The following is a 16,947-nucleotide window of genomic DNA, read 5'->3' as shown; positions in this document are numbered from 1 at the left end:
AAAAGCAACAAATGGCATCTGTATTTTTAGACATTAAAGGAGCATTTGATTCAGTTTCCATTGATGTTCTTTCAGACAAGCTTCACCAAAATGGACTCCCAGCGGTTATAAATAATTATTTGCACAACCTTTTGTCAGAGAAACACATGCATTTTTCACATGGCGATTTGGCAACACTCAGAAATAGTTACATGGGTCTCCCGCAAGGCTCATGCCTCAGTCCGCTCCTCTATAATTTTTACGTGAATGACATTGACAGCTGTCTAGTAACCCCATGTACACTAAGACAATTGGCAGATGATGGCGTGGTTTCAGTTACTGGACCCAAAGCTATTGATCTGCATAAACCATTGCAAGATACCTTAGATAACTTGTCCGATTGGGCTGTTCATCTTGGTATCGAATTCTCTGCGGAGAAAACAGAGTTAGTCGTCTTTTCAAGAAAGCATGATCCCGTGCAGCTTCAGCTCCATATGATGGGAAGAATGATCCAACAGGTTTTAACTTTTAAATACCTCGGGGTGTGGTTCGATTCCAAATGCACGTGGGGAGGACACATTAGGTTTCTGATAACAAAATGCCAACAAAGAGTAAATTTTCTTCGAACAATAACAGGATCTTGGTGGGGTGCTCATCCGGAAGATCTAATAAAATTGTATCAGACAACGATACTTTCAGTGATGGAATATGGATGCGTTTGCTTTCGTTCCGCTGCAAACTCTCATATTATCAAACTGGAGCGAATTCAGTATCGTTGTTTGCGAATTGTTTTAGGGTGCATGCATTCGACACATACAATGAGTCTTGAAGTTCTGGCGGGAGTTCTTCCATTAAAAGATCGATTTTGGGAGCTTTCATCACGCTTGCTAATAAGATGTGAGGTGCTGAATCCCATGGTAATTAATAATTTCGAACGACTAGTCGAGCTTCGATCTCAAACAAAATTCATGACAGTATATTTTAACCATATGTCACAGGAAATCAACCCTTCAAGATATATTCCTACCCGTGTCAGCCTTCTAAATGTCCCTGACTCAACTTTATTTTTCGATACATCCATGCAGCGCGAAGTGCGTGGAATCCCGGATCATCTACGTTCGACGGAAATCCCAAAAATATTTTCAAGTAAGTTCAGGCATATTGACTCTGAGAAAATGTTTTACACGGACGGATCGCGAATTGAAGAAGCGACAGGGTTTGGTATGTTCAACAATAATGTTTCGGCCTCATTTAGGCTTCAAGAACCTGCATCTGTTTATATAGCAGAGCTAGCAGCAGTTCATTATAGTTTGAGTGTAATCGTCACATTAATTCCAAACCATTATTTCCTCTTCACAGATAGTCTGAGTGCAATTGAAGCCATTCGCTCAAACATGACTGGCAAGACTGAACCGTTTTTCCTGGGCAAAATAAAACAGTGCCTGAACGACATATTGAACAATAATTATCTAATCACTATAGTCTGGGTCCCGGCTCATTGCTCCATTCCTGGAAATGAAAGAGCCGATATTTTAGCCAAACGTGGTGCTATTGAGGGTGAAATTTATGAGAGACCAATTGCTTTCAACGAATTCTATAGCTCGTCTCGCCAAAGAACACTTGCCAGCTGGCAAGCTTCTTGGGATAAAGATGATCTGGGTCGGTGGATGCACTCAATTATTCCGAAAATATCGACAAAGGCATGGTTCAGGGGACTGGATATGAGTAGAGATTTCATTCGTGTGATGTCCAGACTCATGTCCAATCACTACACGTTAGATGCACATCTCCTTCGAATTGGGCTCTCCGAGACTAATCATTGTGCTTGTGGCGAAGGTTATCGAGATATTGATCATGTCGTTTGGACATGCGTGGAGTATCGTGATGTCAGATCTCAACTAATAAATTCTTTGCGTACCCAAGGTAGACTATCAAATATCCCAGTTCGAGACATTCTTGCTTGTCGTGACCTTTCATACATGAAACTTATTTATCATTTCATAAAGAAAACTGGAGTTTCAATTTAATAAAGGCCCCTTTCAAGACTTAGTTCTGATCCCAGCTGCGTCCATGAGTTCAACCAATAGCTAAATTAGAATAAAAATAATGTAATGATACAAACAAACTCGAAACAGTTTATGAAATTATTAACAAAATGTCTGAAAATAACAGCTTATTTTATAATTTATAGAAGTTAATCGTTTGGTTTAAATAATATTTCCGAGTAGATTTCATAATTAATGACGAGTTACCTAAGATGATATTTAAGTAATAAGAGAATATGTTTTCATAAATGCAAAACGTTGTGACTATGCTAGAATTAAATTAGGATAAGAATATTATGTAAAAGTGATGCTACGGCGAAGAAAAACTTATGTAAACTGCCTTAAGAAATAAACGTATTTATGAAAAAAACCAAAATGGATCTCACTCACTTTTCTCAGCGTTAATCTTTCTCACGCGACAATGTTTTTTCTGCAGTAGTTTCGACTTTCGAAGTTCTATTTCCAGAAGCTAGCTAGCTAGCTGGAATGGAAGCTAGCTTCTTAACATTTTCAATTAAAATTTATGGAAAATGTATAAACTTTTTCCATCGACATAACTCGAAATATTCTCAAAACTCATTTAATGCACTTTCATTGACTGTACATGCCAGTAATTTCTAATGTTTTCAAATCTCCAACACTTGTGCATTCCGTTAAAACTGCTCCGATTAGTGCTTTGATATCAATAAAATTATCTTCTATACTAACCAGTAGTTCCTAATATGTCCAAAACTTCTTCACAGGAACCTGTTTCCGGTAATTACGATATTGTTGAACCCAGAGCGCATTTCTGTAGAAAATGTTCAAAACGACGTATGTAACGATGAGAGATTCTCTTTGTTTACTTTCCCTTTTGATTGTTACGGCACTCTTAGCAAACCTTCTCTCCACTCATTTACCGATAATAATAACTAAAGCTATCATCTTTCAATCTGCTCTGGAGAAATTACCGAAAAAAGCAGGAATATTTCGCAATAATCGAAAGAGAAAGTAAACAAAGAGAATCTCTCATTGTTACATACGTCGTTTAGAACATTTTATACAGATTTCGTTTAAAAATAGCACCGATTAGCGCTTCAACATCAATCGAACAATTATCTTGTTCCGCCATGACAAAAATCAATTCAACCTCTGTTCGCTCGTCGATCGCGTGAAAAACTTTGCAAGTGGCGCTTGGTCGCTTGTCGCGCTGAAAATCGCTCGTCGCTACGCAACGTATCGTGTTTACTGTGGCAGGCATGTTTATTTTTTTTGAATGGACGAAATTTGGTCGTGCTTCGCCATGCGGTCCTTTAATATTCGCATCGCATCGTTTCGCGTCGCTTGTCGCTTCCACTCTGAGTTCACCCTTAGAATTGCATGAAACGTGGAGGTGTTATTTCGGGAAGATTTTATGCAAATTCTAAAACATTCGACAATAAACAATAATTTTAATTTCGGAAATCTCAAATTTCTCGAATTTTTTCAAAAATCGTAAATAAATTTCATAATTTTTTTTATTTTGGAAACCTCTAGACGATTTCATAGAAAAAACTTTTTTTTCGAAACGACACTAAATCTCAATGTACCTCCCTTATGGTAATTTTTCAAGATCGCACCCCTTTATCCATATCCGATTTCGTTCGAATTTTGCAAAGGGATTTTTTTTTCGATGTGTTTAAACTTTTGAACATTATAGCTTAACGAAATTAGAGTTGACCCTACAACTTTAATGTGTACAGTCCAAAAGTTATCTTTTAAATATTATTTAAAAATTACGAACAAACCTCTGCCTATCATATGAGTCCGTCGGTAAAAAAAACTTATCCCTGTTGTTACGTCTATTGTTTATCCAGTCGAAGGTTTAAGCCGAGATGGAAAGTTTTGCTCTAGAACTGAGCTGGGCTGCTAGTATGTAATATTTTTAGTACACAATCTCTGTTAGGAAAATCACCGTTCATGCCAGATCCGAGTGAATATTTTCTGAAATTTGTTGATTTTTCAGATTGAAAAAAATTCTCTGATATTTCAAGTATCTTCAGAAAACTACACCCAGCTAAGTAGCTCCAATGGGCAGTGTTATTCCATTTCGAACTTTACTTATGCTGTCTTATACTGACAGTAAACATCCACAAACCTGATTTGGCTTATGTAAGTGGCAATACGATTTATAAGTTTCAATAAGTGAGAACTCCTGCAAAAGTTTCAAAAGAGCTAGAAGATGGTACGATTTACAAATTCGCTGGCTCACTCGAAAGTACCATTTTTGGGTGTTTATGGAATATCTTAACCATAATTGATTCTAATCGTTAGACTAGTAATGATGTTCAGTTCTAATAAAAATTAGTAGCTAATCTAGTAGCTAGCAGGAATCAGTTGCGTTAGGATGTGATAACATTCGCACGTGTCCATAACAAGCATGTGCTTTTGCAAAGTGCGAGAAAAAAAACGGTGCTCGACAAATGTACCAGTTTAGTGGATATCTAAGAAGTACAAACGGATAGGTAAAAAAAAACTATCTTCAGTGGCGCTACAAAGTTCTATAGCTAAATTGTCCGAAATACAAAAACAATATTAAAAAAACGCTACAGGACAAAACACCAACATTTACTTTACGGACGGGACACAAAAGTGAACTGGACAACATCAACGGTTACGATTTATCATGCTCTGAACTATTTGTGTAATGGAGTTATGGTGAGATTGACATGCAAATACGAATGCAATAAAGGTGATCGCAGATGATCAAGATGATTGTGTTAGCTAGAGAACGAATGCTAACCTTCGCCTTCTGTTGCTGCTTCAGTTCTTCCTTCTTGTAATTGCGCTGGTAGGAGGTTATAACTCGTCGCAATCTCGTGTTCAGATCCTGCATGGTTGGCCAGATCAGCTCCGGATTGGTATCGGACGGGGCCGGTGTCGGAGCAGCACTGGGGGTGGTACCAGCTGTGGATTCTTCATCATCTAGATTAGTGTTTATTGAGCAATTGGTTATCAAAACAAACCTACTACAAGGACTACAAATATGTTCTATCGAAGAATAGAAAATGGGTTGGAACAAACTTACCGTCTTTTGAATCGACACCAGCGGACGAGGATCGTGCCTCGGACGGACCGTCCTCGGGATCATCCTCATTGTCACCTTGTTTCGAGTTAGCGTCGTCATCGTTTCTACACGAAATAGAAGAAGTACTTTATTCGGATTTGTTCTTTGGTTGGTCGGGTCCAAATTAAGTCGAGAAGAGGCTTGAATGTATGTCAATGTATGTTTTCAATGTGAATGTGACAAAGCTTTGATCAATGAGAAGATCTCAACGTAAACAACGTTTGTAAACAACGTACCGCCATTGTTCGTGTGATCGACGCACTAGCACTTTTTATTGATTTATAGTGGTTTTTATTCGTTTCTATTTCCTGCGTTACTCGTAGTCTCGATAAGAATTGGACAGTTTTTTGTGTCGTGGTGAAGTGAAGATAATTTGTGGTGTTTTTCGGTCAGTTTCGTTGCCGCTCTTTTGCTATCGTATCGCGAAGTGACGCCTATCGAAGATATCGTTTTATCAAGATACTCAGTTTCACGCTCTCTCTTACCCGACCGAAGCGCCATCTGAATTTCACTGTTGGCATCCTGAGATTTGTTCACTATGGCTAATGCTTGTGATCGTTGTGCCAAAACTGTAAAATCGGAGGAAGATTTTGTTGAGTGTTCAGGTTTTTGCCATCATTTGGTACATATGAAATGCGCAAAACTCAACAAGCCGTTTCTGAAAGTTTTGGACGAAAATCCCAACCTGTTTTGGATATGCGATGAGTGTTGTAAACTGATCAAACTTGCTCGTTTCCGCGACTCGGTCTCTTCGTTTGGAAGCGCATTTGCATCTATCGCAGAGAGAACAGAATCGATTTTTGCTGAGCTGAAGGCCGAAATTAAAAAGAATAGCCAGCAAATATCTCGTCTCTCGCGCAAAGTGCCTGTTTCGTCGCCGCTGCCGCCGAAGCCCGACGGATTTGGTCCCAATGCGAAGCGTCGTCGGGAAGATAGTTCTGAGCCAAGTAAAACCTTGGAAGGTTGCCGGAAACCATCGGATAACTGTAATATCGCCACAGTTCCAACGCCCTGCTCCCTCGTATGGATTTACTTGTCACGTTTTCACCCCAGCGTTAGTAAGGAGATGGTTTCGCAGCTAACAAAAGATGGTTTAGAGTGCAGCGAAGATGTCACGGTCATCCCGCTGGTGAAAAGAGATGTCGACGTAAATACTCTGAACTTTGTCTCCTTCAAAGTTGGGATACTGCCCAAATTTCGGGAAGCGGCTCTTAATCCCGACACCTGGCCACAAGGTGTTTTGTTTCGCGAGTTCGAAGACAACAAAAAGCAAAACATCTGGTATCCTCCAATCGATATTTCTCCACCGATTCCCGACGAAAATGGATGCAGCACCGTTATGAATGTAGACGAAGTAACACCCAGCCCGCTCCGTTTGATGAGAACACCGCCCCGGCAAACGTTATGAGAGTACAATGGAACCACACCGGGACGCACTGAAGTTGATATTTTGGAAGCTCTCGAACCCCCCGCCACAGTCGTGCCACAGCAGCCAGCGTTCTCCAGTCGTCCTGGTCCTGTGCGTGGGTGTGGTGAAAGAGTCTTCCAAATGTCTCATCTCGGCAAGTATTTGCATATTCCGTCCTTTCCAAGTGCTGATCTCTCTCGCACTTATAGATGTCCTCCTCTCGCTTTGAATCGGATACCGGGATGCACAGATGTTCGCACCATGGAAGCCCCTGATACGTTCCCCACAGTCGAGCTATTGCAGCCAGCGGTCATCAGTCGTCCCGGCCCTGTGAGTGGGAACGCGGAAGGGGTCTTCCAAACCATCTCAGACGGCAAGTACAATTCAGTCTCAAACGATTCAGGCGTTGATTCACTTCCCGTCGTTTGCAGTTATCCATCGCACGATCAATCTAGTCAACCGCTGCACTTGTACTACCAGAACGTTGGAGGCATGAACATGCACATCACCGACTATTTGCTGGCTTGTTCGGATGATTGCTTCGACATCATCGCTCTTTCGGAGACCTGGCTCAGTGATTGTACGCTCTCCGTTCAAGGTTTTGGATCCAACTACGAAGTCTTCCGTACCGATCGCAGCCCCTTAAATAACTCAAAAACTATTGGAGGCGGGGTGCTTATCGCAGTGCATCGTCGTTTGAAGGCGCAACTGATCGAAACCGCATCTGGTAAATGCGTGGAGCAGGTTTGGGTGCGTTTGAAACTGGTCAATTTTTCCCTCTACCTTTGTGTGATATATCTTCCTCCGGACCGATGCCGCGATCTACCGCTAATCGATGCACACATACAGTCGTTGCAAGAAATTACTTCCACTCATGTACTACCCGTAGATGAAATCTTGATTGTGGGAGACTTCAACTTTTCCAGCATAAAATGGCAAACAAGTTCCGGTGGTTTCTTCTTTCCTGATCCGGCGCTCTCCACTTTCCACATTGGCATTACAACCATGCTCGACGGCTACAACCTCAACCTTCTTCGACAGTCGAATCCTGTCGTTAATGAAAATAACCGGATGTTGGATCTTTGCTTTTCAAGTAGAGAAGATGTTGCACCAAAGATTAGTGCTTCACCGTTCCCTCTGGTCAATTCCGTTCGTCATCATCCTCCACTACATATTGTGCTCGATTCAAATCGCTTACAGAACGCCTGCATTCCAACGGACATCATCTGCTATAATTTTAGTAGAACCGACTACACCAATATGACCGACTTCTTGACGCAAATCGACTGGGATGAAGTTCTCGACAACGATGATGTCAATGCTGCTGTGCAGACGTTTTCTAATGTTATGAGCTACGCAATCGACTACTATGTACCGAAACGATCGAGACGGCAGACCCGGCATCCACCATGGCTGACTGCGGAAGCGAGACATCTGAAAACGACCAAAAGAGCCGCTCTAAAGAGGTATTCTAAACATGGAGGATTTTCCCTGCGTAATCACTACGTGCAGATAAATCAGTTGTACAAGAAAACCGTTAAGCGCTGCCATGCCAACTACTTGAACAACGTACAACGAAAACTGAAATCAAATCCAAGGTATTTCTGGAAACATGTGAATGAGCAAAGGAAAGAATTTGGGTTGCCCTCGTCAATGAGCTTTGGAGATCGTACTGGTTCGTGCACACAGGAAATCTGCCAGATGTTTGCGGAAAAGTTTTCTAGGGTTTTTTCAAATGAAATCCTGACTCAGCAGCAAATTGCTGCCGCAGCACTTAACGTTCCCCTGTCTAATAACTCATTGAACTGCATCAATATTGACGAAGACTCAATACGGACGGCAATTGTAGGAATGAAAGCCTCAAATTCTCCAGGCCCCGATGGAATACCGGCAGTTATTCTTAAAAAGTGCTCGCGTGGAGTAATCGCTCCCCTCTGCAAACTGTTTCGAATGTCTCTCGCTACAGAAGTTTTCCCCAATTTATGGAAAGCTTCCTTTATGTTCCCAGTCCACAAGAAAGGCGATAAAAAGGATATAAACAACTACCGCGGTATCACTTCCCTTAGCGCTATACCAAAGCTGTTCGAAAAGGTTATACTGACACCAATTTTCAATCACTGCAAGCAATATATCGTCGATACTCAACACGGTTTCATGCCTAACCGCTCAACAACCACAAACTTACTATCGTTTTTGTCTTATGTGTTTGATGCAATGTCTAACGGTTTACAAACGGACGTTATCTACACAGATCTTTCCTCCGCTTTCGATATAATCAACCACGACATCACGGTTGCTAAGTTGGACAGACTTGGATTCAGTTCGAACATTCTTCGTTGGTTGCAGTCGTATCTTAGGAATCGTCGTTTAGCAGTTAAAATTGACGATCATACTTCCGGAGAGTTCCTCGCATCATCCGGAATACCACAGGGTAGTCATCTAGGACCGTTAATATTTTTACTGTACTTCAATGATGTCAATTTTGCCTTGGAAGGTCCTCGCTTATCGTTTGCTGATGATGTCAAGATCTATCACATCATCCGCAACTTAGAAGACGTAGCCTTTCTCCAGCGGCAATTGGTAATCTTCGCAGATTGGTGTAAAGTTAACCGTATGATTGTAAATCCAGACAAATGCTCGGCCATTACGTTCACGAGGAGAAAAATGCCATTGCATGTCGAATACTTTCTGGATGGATCCTCGATTGGAAGATCTACTAGCGTTAAGGATCTTGGCGTCCATCTCGATGAGCAACTTACATTCAAGCATCACATCAGTTACATTGTAGCTAAAGCTTCCCGTAGCTTAGGATTCTTAATGAGAATAACTAAGCACTTCACAGACATACACTGTCTAAAATCGCTTTACTGCTCGCTTGTTCGTTCAACTCTCGAATATTGCTCGGCAGTTTGGAACCCATGCTACCTGAACGGTGCTCATAGAATTGAGGGAATACAGCGTAGATTCGTTCGCTTCGCTCTTCGTCGATTGCCGTGGACCGATCCTCATCAACTACCTAGTTATGAAAGTCGCGGGTTATTAATGGGTCTCGACACATTACAAGTGCGACGAGAATTATCACGCGCTTTGATAATAGCAGATATATTCAACGGTAGGATCGACTGTCCCGTTTTGCTCAACGAAATTAATATTAATGTGCGACCCAGAGCTCTCCGCAACAGTGCTTTTCTTCGACTTCCTATACGACGTACCAACTATGGCGCAAACGGTTCTATTATTGGTTTACAGAGATCGTTCAACCGCGTTTCATCTGGGTATGATTTTAATGTGTCACGAAGCAGAATACGTACAAATTTTCTGAATATTATTAGGAATTATCATTAGGACCAAATTGTGTCTGTTGATTGTAAATAAATAAATATGTTAATATTGAATGAATCAGCGCGGAATGTTCATGATTATGCAAATGATTTTCAAATTAGTTGTCACGTCGTTACTGAGAAGCTTCATGCGAGAGAAAAAAAAACAAGTGAATGAAACCATTTGGGGGCGGTCCTCCGTGAAGTATATACTTACTCTATCAACTTCTCATTGTAGAGGTTCAGAGAACCGTATTTATGACGAAAAATTCACATTCAGAACACTTAATTAAAACAAATCTAAACACACATTCTAGCCAAGAATTTCAGTGAAACAGATCATTTCTCTGGTGAAAAAAAAGATCTGATAGAAACGTGGAGCAACTGGCAAGATAGAGAGTGAGAGAGAGAAAGAGAAAGAAAGAGAAGATAGTGATAAAGTAGACTTACTCTTTGACAATCGTCGTTTCCTCGACGGCTCCATCGCCAGGACCACAGTGAATCTGGAAGCAAAGCATTGGATCCGCTCGCATCACACGGTAGTTTTCGCAGCCATGTTTGTAAGTGCCGACTAACAGGCTGCGATCGCAACAATTTGGATTCCACCATGAGCACGGCAGCTGGTCGGGCGTCGGCGGCGGGCGAATTGGGAGATCGCTACACTCGGTGGATGAGGGGGAAAAAAGAAACAGATCGCGTTCGTTTTGTTTTTTTTTTTGTTTTGTTTTGTGGGTCGAGAGAAATAGAGAGAAAAAAATAGAGGGATTGATGTGGGTAATCAGTTTTGATTGTAGGGTAATTAAAATAATTTTGCTAATCGTTTTTTCAATCAATAGGTTAAAAGAAACTGAAATTGCCTGATAAATTAGCACCTGGTGAGAGAAATAGAGAGAGAGAAAGAGAAAAAGAATCCCCAACTTTATTCAAAAAAGTACTACGGGAAAACTGAAAGAGACACCAACACAAAATATAGCGAAGATTGGCCGAATCAGTTACTAGGTAAATTTTTAAACATATCGAAAGTAATTTTGAATTTGTTGCACGGACCGCCTCGATTCGCCATCTGCTTCTGCTCATTGGTGAAAATAGATGAAATCAACAATTTGAACAAAGTTGTCCTGAACACAATTTCGACATACACACACTTACTGTAAACTATTGGATTGGAAATGTAGTGAAATTTGCTGAAACCAAGCAGACTTATTCTAATTTATCATTCATTCTGACTGGTTTTTCAAATACAGTCGCTTTTAAAATGTCCAACTGCGTCAACAGGGTTTCGACTAATATCTGAAAATTAAAATTTCCAGATTTTTCAGATCGATAAGAAAATATTTCCGACAATCTGATTCTTAATATAAAGAATTAATTATTACGTTATTTCTCATTCCTTGTTCGATTACAAATTCTTCACAAAAACCATTTCTCTTGAGAAACATTCGCATCTATTTGATATTATTCAACGCCATTGGGTCATTTCACCGAATGGGTTGTTTTTCTGGAAGTTTTCTAGCTCATTTTTTCGGGTTACCCATGATTCCGTTGAATCCGCAGTAGAAAAATATCACCCGATTGATGCACCGAAACAAAATTTTGTTTTGAAAAAGATTCGACGATATGGCTTCGGTGAAACGACTTTCGGCGAAATGATCCTGATTATCCTCTACCAATTTCTTTCTATTTGTGTTTCCACTCTCTAGCCTCTGCTTCTTGTTGTCGTTAGTTTGATTGACACTTTTATACCGGCTACTGCTTTTTACGGCGATCTCGATTCTCCACGAGCAATACTTTTCAAACTCGTTCAAGAAGAGCAATTGGTATTGCTAATGTATTTGAGCTATCGTTTAGGAGGCCAACAAGTAAGGTTCTGCACAAGTGTTCTTGTTGTACAAATATTTGATCATCATCATGGAAAATCGACACATGGAAAATAACATAACTGAGGTCACTTTTTTACGTGGGGATACGTAAAAAATAAATTTTAAAAAAAAACGCGTAACTTTGGAAATACTCGAAACTAAAGTTTTTTTTATGCCTTAGAAATTAATGAAGCGTCGTCATAAAAAAAATTGAAAAAATATTGGCTTTGGGACTTTGGAACCGTGTAACTTCAGAAATCCGTGTAGAAAACAAAACGCAAAATATAAGGTTTTTTTGTGCCAAATGTCTTAGAAATGCAAGAAATATCGTAATCTTTTTTTAGAATTGACAGGGATTTGAGATTTCCGAAATCGAATTTTTTTTATGTCTCTTAGAAATGGATGAAACGTTTAGATCTGGTGTTTTTGTTTTAATAGTCGACTTTAGGACCGTATAACTTCAGAAATCTGCGTAGAAAAAACGGCAAATCTGAAGAATTAGGCCAAGTGTCTTTGAAATGCATGGAACGACCAGATTTGGTGTAATCTAAAAAAAATGTTTGAAAAAATCGACTTTGGAACCGCGTAACATCATAAATCCGCGTAGAAAGAAAAAAACACAAACCTAGGAAAAAATCGCGTAAAAAACCTTAGTGTACACTCTAAAGCAATTCACGTTCGAATTTCTTGAAAAAAATTACGTTAAACGGTTCAAATGTCAGAGTGAATATTTTACGTAACGAAAATGAATGTTAAGCGAACATCCCTTAAAATGACCAGAATCCTCACATACAATTTACGTGAATTAACCAATCGTCAAATAATCTACGTCCCACATGGACTGAAGGCTAGATCTGTCAGATGTCGATCCATTGCCTAATGAAATTACCCTAGTTTTAAATAATTTATTGATTAAAATGAGAAAAAGTCTTCGGCATCTTCGAGCTTAAGCAGTGTGCCTTAGAAGTTATATTTTTAAATGAAAAATTACATTTTTAAATAAAAATGGCGAACAGTGAATTCCTAAAATGAAGTAGTTTGAATATTTCCTGAAAAATCTTTTCAAAGGCTACAAAAGCAAAAATAAGGGTCATTTTATGTTTCGTCTTCGACTCGTCAGTACATAACATGGGAAACATGGGAAAAATAAGGGGCTGGAGTCCACTAGGAGATTGGTAGTACCTATTATCTTTCTCCAGATAGTATCAGCCAAGATGCCATGCGGAATCCAGCGGAATGAAACTTCCCCAAGAATAGATCCACTGGGTTGTTCCTTCCATGTCGTAAAAGAAAAAAGTTTCATTTTCCTTTCAGTTATCAGATTTTTCAACGTTTCACATCTGATTACTCTTTTTTACTAAATTCATACAACTGTATCAATTTCCGGCTGGCTTCGGAGAAAAGCTTTATTCGGTATTTTGGTATTGCATGTCTCTCAATATTATGAATTGAAGGATAGAAATCAATTATCGCGAAGATCCGATGATGCTAATAAGGATGACTTTTATCGTATCAGAGAACGCTCTTTAGCAACACTTCACACGATTCAATCAGTGCCATCAAAGAGAGACGGATATCATCGCAGCAACAAAAAACTGACATGGCTCATTTAACATAGAATGGGTACCACCAGTGGAAGAGCGAATTTCTCTCGATGACCCGTCTGAGCATCACGAGTTAGCACGCTGATGTGGGGATTCTCTCCGAAGCAACAAACGGTCGCTTATCCTCGTCGCAATCCGATTCTATACGGGCAGTTGATAATTACGATAGAATCAATGTTATAGGTTACCGCTTATTCTAATTATTTGCATATAACCTTTGTATAAGTTGTGTCTATGAAAATGTATGTGAATGCTCCACACAAGGGATTTGAAATATTGCAACCTAGTATGATTCGATTTTCTGCGATCATTGTCAACTTGCAATTCTCTCTTGGTAAATTCCACACAGCATCGATCATTATTAGACTGTATTTTTTTTAAGGGCCGTGAAATACTCAGAGTATGAAGTGAAGCGAAGAAATGTAGATAAATTCTCTCACGGTTCATGCATTGAGAGACAGAGATGGCATTTCACTAGAGTGACACACCAGGGCGTAGGTTTCAATTATACACTGCGGATACATTTGCTCCGCTCCACACAAAGAGGAAAGCGCACTTCTTCTCAGTGTCCAGACTAGAGATGGGCAAAACAGTTCATTTCAAAGAACCGTTCAGTGATGCAGAGTTCTGTTGAAAAAGCTAGTTCTTCAGAGCCGTTCGTTCGTTCTATTCATAGTTGGTTTGTTTGTTCAGACTAAATGAGAATTTACTTTTGCAAGCTTAAACGATGAAAAAAGGTCCCTCGAAGTAGAACTGAGGTTTCGTCACGAAACTTTCTTATTAGTACCGTTCTTGAAAAAAGGTTGAGCGAGCTCAAAAAAAAAAGATCCCTCGACTTTGGACTGAGGAACTGCCGTTCTCGAAAAAAGAACTATAGCTCGTTCATTCTTTCAAAAGAACTAGTTCTTTTGAACCGTTCGCGAACGAATTGCACATCTCTAGTCCAGACAGACAGACTTCGAGTGCGTGCTTGTGTTGAAAAAAGCTGGTGCGAAAGAATAACATTCTCTTCGTACGAATCGCTCTCACGTGCTCTCGCCTAAATACACCCAAGTGATCACTGGCGCGTGATGGTGAGCGAACACTTCTGTGAACTTCAATTAATAGAGAGCAGATCTGGCTTTGCTAGGAAAAATTTGCAATGAAAACCGAAAATTTAACGATAAATTGTTTTATTTTCAACAGTTGCACTATTTATGTACCATTTAATTCCACTATTTCACTGTCACATTATTACACTTTCACAAAGTCACTATACTTTAATGAAGCATAACAAACGTTACAATACAGATACGCGTATTTCGGAATGTTATTTACATCCTTCTTCAGTGTATCGGTTTTATAAGTTTGTTTTTCGATAAAACCGATACACTGAAGAAGGATGTAAATAACATTCCGAAATACGCGTATCTGTATTGTAACGTTTGTTATGCTTCAATAAAGTATAGTGACTTTGTGAAAGTGTAATAACGTGACAGTGAAATAGTGGAATTAAATGGTAAATAAATAGTGCAACTGTTGAATATATTCCGCTAACAGCTCCAGGTGAAAAATAGTGTTTTATTTTGCTGATTTTGCGTGCCCACGCTTCTTCTACGCAAACCATACACCAGAGTGCTCACCGGCGTGTACATCTCTGTGAAAATATCTGCATCCACCTCAGAGAATTTATTAGCTAATGCTCTAGCACTTAGGTGCGATTCAGTGGAGGAGGTAAAAGGAAATAAACAAACGCACTCATGATGCGTGCACACTTTATACAACAGTGGTGTATATATGTGAAAGAGAAGAGCTCTCGTTGAAGTTGTCAGTGCGAGAAGAGAAATTTTGCTTGCTCTTCGTCACACAGAGGAGATGGACATCTCTGTTGAGAGACACAAGTTCTTGTATACAATATAGAAAAATATCCAGCAGCTTCTGTCAAATTATCGGCAATCACCAACACTGGAGATAACATATATCGGTATATTGAATAAATAGTAAGAAAACAGTTGTTTGTTTGATAAATTAATATTTTTTTCTCGGTAGCCGGCTACCCAGAATCTTGATACCGGAAGTCGCGTGCGAATACTACCATTACTGAAATTTTTACTAACAACTATTCTTCTCCCGTGACATTTGTGGAGTGCGCAGTAATTTTTGTATTGATGATACGAATTTGAAATTGAAATAAAATTCGACTCTTTTTGTATCTCCAAAAAATCAAAGTATTTGAACAATGTTTTAGTCTCATGGTAGGTTTCTATTATTTCTTAGATAACTACGACGATGCCCCGCATTTCTAAGACATCTGACATATAAAACTTCGAACTTCGAGCAATTAAAAATTAAACCTCCTTGTGAATGAAAAAAAAAAACTGCCAATAAATTTGTTTTGTATTTATTGTACGTCCCTCTAAGGACAACTTTTTGATTTCGTTCGAAAAGAAATTTTTCAGTAGGTCTGTAAAATGCTCCACCGCTCCGCCGATGATGCCCTCGAGACAGCTGATTTCTTTTAAAAATAATTGATGGCCATCAATTGATAATAGTCCGAGAGAACCAAATCGGACGCACAAGTTGGATAGGGAAGTGTTCCGGTGCATCGACTTCAAAAATAAATCGCTCGAAAAATACTCGATTTCGATGGTTCTACTTTTTCAAACTAGGTCACGAAAAGTTTCACATGACAATCGCAGTGAACGAGCATCTTGACCTTTCTGACCTATTTGCCTCCCTAAACCACTATGGAGAATCCGTGGCTGCTCAGCCCATTGCCGGGCACTTGTTCTATTCTCTGTCCTGTAACAGTGGATCCAGTTTTCATCAACAGCTACCAAAAGTGTACCCGATCTCGCAACGGAATGTCTAAACACACCTCCGTAGTGCACTCGCGTTCATGTTTTTATTCTTCACTCAATATGAGCAGTTCCCAACGAATGAATAATTTTTGTATCTAGAGAAACTCGCCCTAAATAACACGCATTCAGTACTAATTATTTTGGCATCTATTAGATCACGCTCCTTCATTTTTCTGTCGGGCCGCACCATTTCATGTATTCATTTGACATTGTCCTGTGCAGTGCAGTAAAACTTCATTCAATTCAATTGAAACTGAATGTGGAACAATTTGACGATCTCTCCACTGCAGTAAACTTCACTCTCTGACACACACAATGTTTGCTGGCGGCTCGAACGGGCAGCATTCAGTTCATCACTCGTTTCTCTTCAATCGAGGCTCAGTTTAACCACCGTTAGTTGATCTCTTGAAGTAACAAAATATCTCTTTCAATAAAGTGAGAGCGGCCTTCGAATTAGGTTCATGTAAACATTCGAATTGGTTCAAGATAAAAGATGAAAGACTGATCAGATAGCTGAAATGTCAATCACAGAATACACAAAAATTAATTGTTTCCTCCTTCAGTTTTCATTTTTAATACTTTACTCCATTTATGATTCTATTCGTTCGAATCTGCTTACTACCAAGAGCGAAGACACTGAAGCAGCTATACTACTTGGCACTTGAAACTGAGCAAGCAAAACTTCAAATGACTATGTACGACTATTCAACTGACGATGAATTCTGGGAGCTTCACTTGAAAATGGCAGCAAAAGTCAAATGAATTAGTAGGGATACGCTGACGGTCAGCGGCCATAAATTTCATTTT

The 16,947-nt window shown here is 39.7% G+C and overlaps 1 protein-coding gene across 11 annotated transcripts in view; it reads right to left on the bottom strand.

Moving 5' to 3' along the window:
• The window catches only part of LOC131431929 (uncharacterized), an 86,719-nt gene that overhangs the window by 15,971 nt on the left and 53,801 nt on the right, over window positions 1-16,947 (bottom strand). For 8 of the 11 annotated variants that reach the window (XM_058597895.1, XM_058597894.1, XM_058597892.1 and 5 more), the window contains 3 exons: window positions 10,288-10,494; window positions 5,071-5,174; window positions 4,786-4,967 (listed from right to left, as the gene is read on the bottom strand). In XM_058597895.1, coding sequence (XP_058453878.1) covers window positions 4,786-4,967; window positions 5,071-5,174; window positions 10,288-10,494 — 493 coding nt within the window. The remainder of the gene's footprint in view (window positions 1-4,785; window positions 4,968-5,070; window positions 5,175-10,287; window positions 10,495-16,947) is intronic. The other 3 variants (XM_058597897.1, XM_058597899.1, XM_058597900.1) reach the window with 3 other exon arrangements.

The sequence above is a fragment of the Malaya genurostris genome, chromosome 2, assembly GCF_030247185.1.
Source record: "Malaya genurostris strain Urasoe2022 chromosome 2, Malgen_1.1, whole genome shotgun sequence".
NCBI classification, from domain to species: domain Eukaryota; kingdom Metazoa; phylum Arthropoda; class Insecta; order Diptera; family Culicidae; genus Malaya; species Malaya genurostris.
The sequence above is the reverse complement of the archived record's forward strand: the minus strand, read 5'-3'. Positions and strand labels throughout refer to the sequence as shown.